Source organism: Mustela nivalis, assembly GCF_964662115.1.
Source record: "Mustela nivalis genome assembly, chromosome: 6".
Lineage (NCBI taxonomy): Eukaryota > Metazoa > Chordata > Mammalia > Carnivora > Mustelidae > Mustela > Mustela nivalis.
In genome coordinates, this window is record NC_139025.1 from 98,314,858 (window position 1) to 98,323,696 (window position 8,839).

The 8,839-nt window shown below is 46.3% G+C and overlaps 1 protein-coding gene across 4 annotated transcripts in view; it reads right to left on the reverse strand.

Annotated features, from left to right (window-relative positions):
- The window catches only part of LOC309867838 (NADPH oxidase 5-like), a 29,772-nt gene extending 22,339 nt beyond the window's left edge, over window positions 1-7,433 (reverse strand). For 3 of the 4 annotated variants that reach the window (XM_082736900.1, XM_082736898.1, XM_082736901.1), the window contains exons 1-3: window positions 6,984-7,180; window positions 2,956-3,079; window positions 1,037-1,187 (exon numbers count right to left, since the gene is read on the reverse strand). In XM_082736900.1, coding sequence (XP_082593026.1) covers window positions 1,037-1,187; window positions 2,956-3,075 — 271 coding nt within the window. In that variant the 5' untranslated portion in view covers window positions 3,076-3,079; window positions 6,984-7,180. The other variant, XM_082736899.1, reaches the window with a different exon arrangement.
- Between the last annotated feature and the right edge of the window lie 1,406 nt (window positions 7,434-8,839).

Below are 8,839 nucleotides of genomic sequence, written 5' to 3' on the forward strand. Positions count from 1 at the left end.
ATCAAAAATCAACCTCTCAGGAGTGAGCAAACCTTGGTGGTCAGAAAGCAGTCAAGGAGGACTGTCCCATGGAGACTTGGTGTGGTCAACTCCCTATGTACTAGGGGAAGGGGGCCAATTTGGGGAATGGGTTCCAGGAATGAGGTCTGGCTAGACTGAGTCAGGTGGGACTGGGAGTTAAGAAACCCCATAGGCCAGAGGGCCATGCCCAGGAGTAGGCCTGCAGCTAGGTTTAACTTTTCAGGATGCAAATCCAGCCCAGGGACTTCCCTGCTCAACACTCTTTAGTGGCTCCCCATGGCTAATTGTACTGAGACTCCAAACCTGAGTGGGAATAGAGTTTCAGTTTGGAAAGATGAAAAAGTTCTGTGGGTGGATGGTGGTGGGTTGCCCAACAATATGAATGCACTGAATGCTGTTACACTGACACTTAAAAAATGGTTAAAGCTTTAAAAAAATTGGTTAAAGTGGTAACTTTAATGTTAGGTATATTTTGCTACAGTAAAAATTATGTTAGAAAGCAATATAGTCTTACACGAACAAATGTGCATGTTGTTTAGCAAGAAAAGGCAGTCAGTAGAGCGTAATCCTATTAAAAATACGCGGGGGGAGGTGTGTGTAGAGAGATAGAGACAGAGAGATGAATTACAAGGCAGTACAGAAAAATGTTATGGGTGGTTTTTGCTTTCTTCTTTAAAGAAAAAAGAACTGCAGATCTAAAATGTTCACAGTGGACTTATCATAATAAGGAAAAAGTAATAAAGCAATTTCTTTTTTCAAACTTTCAAAATAAGTTCAGGCTTCTGGTGATTGAATTAAGGACATTTGTCTCCTGGGCCAGAGTGGCCCCTTCTTGCCACCTCTCCAAGAAGCGAGGCAGTGGTCAGCCGGAGAAAGGGGTTGAGGGTGGGAGGGGTAGGGAATGGACACACTGAGGGAGAGAACCATCAGCCTGGGCTGGAGAAAAGTCACTGAAGGGGGTGGATTCCCTTTGCTCCTCCCACTGAGACCATCCCCGCCCCTCCGGAGCCCTTACCGTCGACGTCGTACACCTGGAAGAGGAATTTGAGTTTGTCCATGGGGTTGCCGTGGATGAGCAGGGTCAGCGCCTCCAGCAGCTCCTGGAGGGTGATGGTGCCACTTCCATCCGAGTCAAATAGAGTGAAGAACCTCTCGGCAAAGAAGGACTGTGGCCAGAGAAGGGCGGGAGATGGGCACTGGGTGGCCGAGGGGGCCCGGCTTTGAAGTGCAGCGGGCTTTGCGCGCATGCGTTGTGGGGTGGTGGGCTTCAGGCGGGTCCCCGGTGCTTGCGCGTGGGGTGGGAACGGCCCGCTTGACCACACCAGGGGGCAGTGTCCACGGCCCCTCCACTGGCCCAGAGCAAGTTTAGACACCCGTGGAAGCACTGTTCAGATCCCAGCAGTGAGGAAGGGCTTGTGTCTGGGGCTCAAGCCCCCTGCTGGCCCCTCACGCTTGGTCATTTGTACAGGCTCTCTGTCCCCTAGTGCCTGTCACCCCCATCAGCCTTGCACTCCAGACCCCTCAACATGCAAAAAAGGGTCAGACCGAGGTCTCCCCCTGCAGGCTCCTCCAGGGTCCTGTCTCATCCCCCTTGGGGTGAACCAGGAGGGTTTAGAGGGTAGATGGCCCTTGAACACCTGGATGGTCCCTATACTTATTGCTTTAGGCTGCCTGAGCTTATACTTAAGGCTCGTTCTTAAGCTCCTATTCATTCACTCTATTCACGCATTCAGTTATTCACCCATTCATTCTTTCATTCATTCAGCAATCATGTCCTGCACAGCCATCACTTGCCAGGCCTGGTGTTAGACACCCAACACAGAAATTAAGACAGGTGGGGTCAGTGCCCCAGGTACGCCCGGCGGGAGGCTTGCCTGGAGGCAGGGAGAGGGGCCTGCAGGGCTTCGTGTTTGACCTGAAGAAACCATGAGGGTTCACAAGCAGGAAGTGGGGGCTGAAGTCTGTTGTAGACAGTCACCCCTGCCTCGGCTCTCCTCTTTCTTTCCTGGATCCCTGGTCAATGCCTTTATCAGTCTCTGCCATCCCAAGTGGTCTTTAGCTTAAGATAATCTACAGCATCCTTGTATTGTATTGGGATGCCTGGGTGGCTCAGTTAGTTAAGCATCTGCCTTCGGCTGGGGTCATAATCCTGGGGTCCTGGGGAGTTTGCTCCCCCTCCCCTGTTTGTGCTCTCTCACTCAAATAAATAAATAAATAAAATCTTAAAAAAAAAAAAAGAGTATAATGTATTATTAGGCAGAATGTCTTTTTTCCCCTCCCCATGTTTACTACGGAAGGAGGCATGACATTTAGAGTTCTTAGCAGTATCCCTGCTACCAGCAAGTGAGGGGTACACAGAGACATGCAGATGCTCATTGGCTCGCCCCTATCAAGGACACAGGCCACCACCAGATGCTAGCCCATGAAATGTGTGGGGAGAAGTTAACATTTGCAGGCTCACTCCCCCTGTATCTCTATGGATACAAACCCTGTTTGTGGGATACGCAGGCTTCTCCAGAAATGGGCAGAGAACCTATGAAATGAGAGAGGTTTTGGGGAGGGGGTGGGAGTTTCATGGATACAAATCACTGAGAATCTTATTTCTTGGAAGGAGGCTTATGGACACCATAGCCTCAACTCTGCCCATGAGGCTGGTGGAAAACATGAGGCCAAAACTACTTCCTAAGATCTGGCGAGCTCCTGACACCCAAATTTATATGTTGTTTCGAAGCCCCCAGGAGGCACGGCTACCAGAGGGATGGGAGGGCATCAGGAGCAGAGACTAAAATGCTTGGATCCTGCTTAGGGGTGAGGCTAGAAGCCCTGAGGATGCCCAGGGGGCGATCTTTCCCTCCTTGCGAGGTACTGTGTCCCTGAGAACCAGACTGCTCCTCTGCTATGAGCACAGGGTCCACTTCTGGAGTGGACACTTGCCTCTTTCACATTGAGGGCTGCTTTGAATTCTTGCAGATCGATTTCCCGGTCTTCCCCCGCAATGGTCTCAAACTGGTGCGTCACCCACTGAAGCCATTTGGTGTCCTCCTCGGTACTCATGGTGCTGGAAGAAGAGGAGACAGGTTTGTGGGTTTGGGGTGTCAAGGGCTTCTGGTGGTTCCAAGACGTGTGCCTGCTTCTATCTAGGTCCTTGGGCCTTCCATGGGTTGGACCCGCTTTGCCCAGGAGAAAGGAGCCTCCCCAAGACTGCTTCTTTACGTCTCTAAGTCCCTGTCTCTTCCTTCCATCTGGCATCAGCCAGCCTGGACTTGTGTCTCTTTATGTTCTGGAATGATAGGGTCCCAGTGAGATGGAGCCTAGGCTGTGGGCTTGAGGTCAGAGAGTGGCACACTCATGTTACCACATCATGTTAACATGACAATATTTCCTGCCTCACATTTACACAGCTCTTCACTGTTTTCCAAATACTTCCCACCCACTACTTCATTTGTTCTCTGTCACAGCTTGGTGGATCATGACGTTTTATAGGGAGGAAATAGATTTAGAGCAGATGAGTCTTTCAGAGAAATTTATTCAGCCAATGAGAGAGAGAGAAAGTTCAAATTGGCCAGTATGTTTTCCATTATGCCCCATCCTCTGCTTGAACACTTCTAGTACAAGCATCACCAGGACTCAGACCTCAATGTCCAGAGCACATTGTATGATGCTCTAAGGGTATCAGCAAACTGACAGCCTCCCAGATGAGCTAAGTACACAATGACCTGAACAAAGGTTACTGGTAAATGAGGACACTTTCTGTGTTATCAGAACCCAACAAACCAAAAATGAAGCTGTGAGGATTTATAGCTTCTGTTGCCATAAACTTTTCTCTGAGAGAATGGCTTTGTCTGTATCCCGTGAGTTCAATGTAACCTTAAATGATTTAGCTACAATCGATCCTCATTATTTGCAGATTCCATATTCGTAAATTCACCTGTTTGTTGAAACTTATTAGTAGCCCCCAAACCGATACTTGCAGCATTTTCCCAGACATTGCAGGCATGAGCAAAGTTGTGATCAATTTCAGCTGCCTGATGTACACATTCCCAGCTGAGGCTGAAACGGGGTCCCTCTGCCTTCCTATTTCAGCTCTCATACTGAGAACGGGTGTCCTTTGCATGATCTAGTGAGTGCTGCAAGTTTTAAATGTTTGTGCTTTTTGTTGGTGATTTTCTTTTTCTTTTTTTTTTTTCATTCTTAACAAAAGTTTTTTAAGGGTGGTTGATACACAATGTTACGTCAGTTTCAGGTGTATATCTAGTTATGTTTTGCTTAAGATAAGTGTAGCTACTGTCTGTTACCAGGCAACACTGTTACGATATTATTGATTATAGTCCCTATGCTGTGCCAGTGACTTTGCTGTTTAAAATGGCCCCAAGAGTGATGTTGAGATGCTGGCTAGTGTTCCTAAGCACAAAAAGGCTGTGATATGCCTTAAGGGGAAAAATACATGTATTAGGTAAACTCTATTAAGACATGAATCCTAGCACTGTTGACCATGAGTTCTATGTTAACAAATCAACTATATTTTTAAAGGAGTCTTTTTAAAAAAGATTTTATTTATTTATTTGAAAGAGAGAGAGAGAGAGCATGAGAGGGGGAGGATCAGAGGGAGAAGGAGACCCCCTGCTGACCAGGTAGCCAGCAGGCTGGATCCCAGGACTCTGGGATCATGACCTGAGCCAAAGGCAGATGCTTAACCAACTGAGCTCCCAGGTGCCCCTAAAGGAGTCTTTAAACAGAAGCACACATAAAACGAGATTTTATACTGATTGTTTGATTAAAAAAACCAAAGTTTTGTGCCCAAATGTTGGCAGGAATCTAACCCTGCATTTTCCCGAGGAACAATGGCCCAGAATTCCCTAATTCATTGTTTGCAATGAATTTAGAGGACATAATTGCCATGAATAATGAGAATTAACTATCTCTACATAAAAATTAAAAATAAACAAGCTCACTTCCACTTAAGGAACCAGGAAAAAAAACAATATAGTATCCACATGCACAAATAGAAGGATAGACTATTAAATAGAAAATCTGAAATTCAGGAACTAGAAAACTAAAAATGATCAAAATGATGCATTTATTTTTTATTATGATGATGGTTTTGAAGATGTAGCCATATGTTAAAAACTCATCAAATTCTTCATGTTAAGTGTCCAGTTTATTGTTTATTAATAATGCTTCAGTGCAGTAAAAATGAAGTTGGGTCTTCAAAAAGTCTAAGTAGAAAAGCACAGTTAAAGAAAACAAGTGGGGGGCGGTGCTTGGGTGGCTCAGTGGGTTAAAGCCTCTGCCGTTAGCTCAGGGTCCTAGGATTGAGCCCTGCATCAGGTGCTCTGCTCAGTAGGGAGCCTGCTTCTCCCTCTCCCTCTGCCTGCCTCTCTGCCTACTTGTGATCTCTGTCTGTCAAATAAGTAAATAAAATCTTAAAAAATAAACAAGAAAACAAGTGGGAAAAATACAACATTAATATTGAGAAAGGCAATAAAAAGGGAGAGACTACAGACACATCAGTATCCAGTGTACTTGTTTGGTGAACTCAGGGAAATGAGTTGATTTCAAGAAGACATTACAATGCAAACGGACTAACATTCATTTCAGAAATAAGAAAGGCGGTGGAATGTCAACCACTTATGACCGTGTCAGCCCCAGCTTGTTTTTGTAGCTGAGTTCTACCCAATCTTCAAAGAATAAGTCCAATATCAAACTAGCTCTGATGGCAAAAAATAAATAAATAAATAAAAGTAATAATAATGGTAAGACTCCCAATTTATTTTACAAAGCTAGCATTCCTCAATCCTGATGTAGATAGCATACAAGAAAAGGAAAATTCTAGACATATGTAACTGGTAGAGATGCAACACTCAAACTAGAATATAACCAAGTTAAATCCTGGAATTTCCTTCAAAAAATAATAACCCACCTTTATCAGGAAGGACTTTTTCCAGATACACAAGGATAATTCACTATAAATATTATCTGCCAACCCCCGCTGCTGTCCAAACGCAGTAGTTGGAAGACTAGCGGTGCCCGAGTTATGACATCTGCCTGTCAGAGACAGGAAGAGCTTGCTACAGTGCCCACTCTGGCTCACCAACTTTGGGGTGAAGCCCCAGAATCTGCACATTTAACCAGAACCCTGGATGTTGGTGACCCATGCCGGCAGGTCCAGGCTCTCATCTGGAGGTTCAGCAGCCCCACTTACTTTACCCCTGGGGACCCACAGGAAGGCATTCCACAAAGCAGAGAGAACTCTGGGAAAGAGGCTGCGTGCAGGTGCTAACCCAGGGAGGGCGGGGATGGGCTATCTGGTGTGTGCTGGTGTGCACGTCCCTCTTCTTGGCAATGTTAGTGTTTCAGGCCTGCAGAAGGAGAAGAAATTCTAGGAAGCTGGTGGAAAAGAGGCTGGTACAGCTGGTGGGAAGAACGGAGGAAGGGGATGCAGGGGAAGAAGAAGGTAGCACCGAAGGAGAGAGACGTCCTCGAGGAGGAGCTAGGAATGTTCAGATTTCAGAGCTCTAGGGGAACAATGTGCTCAGCAGAGGCCAGAATTTTCCCGGGAGACCAGGAGTTTAGTCCAGGCTTGCTCTGCCCTACCTGATCACTGGCCCCACTGCTTATCTGTAGCATGCGACAAACATCATTCCAGCAAGGGCTGCTATGATGACCAAATGAGATGCTATTTGGGAAAGTGCAACTGACAAGCACTGTACAAATGCTACATATCATTACTCTGACTAGGCCAATTCCTCCTCTTACAGATGTGAAAATGGGTCCAGAGAGGTCTGGTGACATGCCCAAGATTGCACAGCTTGCTGGTAACCAGGCAAGAGCAGACCTGAGCAGGCTCAGGTCTCCTGACCTCTGTCCCAGATAGACAGTCATCCTCTGTAGCTCCTGCACTACAAAGAACCCTTGCCTTTTCCTTGTCACTGGCATGGAAAGCTAGAGAAAGAGTCACTCACCCTCTGTGGCTTTCAAAGTCTGGCTAGGCTGGGTCTTCTGGCCTGCTCACCCTTTCTCCTATCTTCTAGACCACAGGTCCCAAAGAGGCTATGGTCTGTACAGCAGCTTGTGGGTGAAGCCCACAGTTGACCTCTCCCCAGCTCCTCCTCTTCCTGACTCTTCTAAAGAGCTGCTCACACCCACTGCCCCTCAGGCATCCACATACTGGCCAGAGGCTGACTTGGTCCAGAGAAATCCCAACAAACAGCCTGGTGCAAGGGTGGGGTAAGCATTTCACTGGAAAGATGTTGGCAGTCTTCCATCTGGCTGGAAAGCTTCCATTTCCCCTCCTTCAAGGAGACCAGCAGGTAGGAAATCTAGAAATGCACCGTGGAAAAAACCAAAATCACCATCAAGTCAGAGTAGGCTCTGCTCAGCCCTTAATGAGCCAAATGCAATTCATCAATTCCAATAATGTAGATTACCAACAGAAAGGTTGAAGCACTTACCATGAACCATGCATTGTGCTAAGGACTTTACACGTAGTGTTCAATTAAATACAAAACACGGCCCTGTTTGGTATGGTTATTACTGTCACTACACCAAAGGGGAGAGTGGCACTCTGAAAGGTGAGTGACATGTCCAGATGGCTGGGCAGGCGTTCAGCCGTGTTGGACTGACTCTGAAGACTGTGCATTTAACTCACAAAAGCAAAGCTCAGTCCCAATGAATTGGGTAAAATACATTGGAACGGTCCTGGGAAGAGGTTCCCAGTTCAAGGGACCTGGGGAGGGAGGGAGGTCGGAGAATCCTACTGGCCAAAAATCTAAGAGAAATTATACAAATAGTTGGATAAGGTCATACTGTGACTAAAATTTGAAGTGCTTTTTACATTTTGTCCTGTCTGGCAAGACATGAGCAGATAACCTTGGATGTCTGGTGGGGATTTGGACCCTCAACAGGTGATTTAAGATGTCTCTTGCTACTTTCCAAAATGAGGGAAATGATGACTGTTTTGTTTTTATCTTAAAGCAGACAAGTTGGCAGAAGAAATTTCTCTGATCATGTGGCCGCTGGTGGGATGCTTTAAAGGGCTCCTTGAATGCAGTCCTGTCTGGACTCCAGTGTCATCAGGGGTCCACTTGATGCTGTTTTGCAGTCACTCATGCTCCTCTGCCCGCAGATTCAGCCAGTTCTTCCTGGGCTAGTCCCAAGGCCATGTATGATCTGCAGAACTGGGGTGATCTGGGGATCTCTGAAAATTCTCCATTCTGACTTGGCAAAAGACATCATTCCCTGGTCCAGATGATTTAAGACAGTGTCAAAGATAATGAAGAACTTCTGTGTCTCTCTTGGGGGTAACAATCCCAGAGCCTGTGCTGTGATGATAGCATTTGAGAAATTCAGCCCCATGATCTTGGTTTAGGGTTGACGTGTTTTCCTTAGAACCAGACCTGCAAGATCATAGAATTCCAGACCTGCAAGATCATAGAATTCAACCAACCTTTTTTTTATAGCTTAAGTCTCTCCTTTGCCCTACCCCAACCAGACCTGGTGGTCTGAAGTCTTGACTTGCTCACCTCCTGTCACGGGGTGCTCACTTGCTTGGGAAGCAGCAATTTGGGGGCTGCTTTGACCATCAGATAAGTGTTCCTCATACTAGAGGGAAGAGAGAAATAGAAACTTCCATTAAGTGGCTTCAGAAACTACATATAGGAATGAAAAATTCTTCAGAAGAAATAAGCAAAGTGGTAAGTAGGAATCACACTTTCAAGTTGTGACTGGTTAAGGAAGAGGAGGAAGAAGAAGAGGTGAGGTAGAATTGCCTGTGCCCTATTGTAATAGTGATTATCTGTGCATGATTCTCTTTCTATCC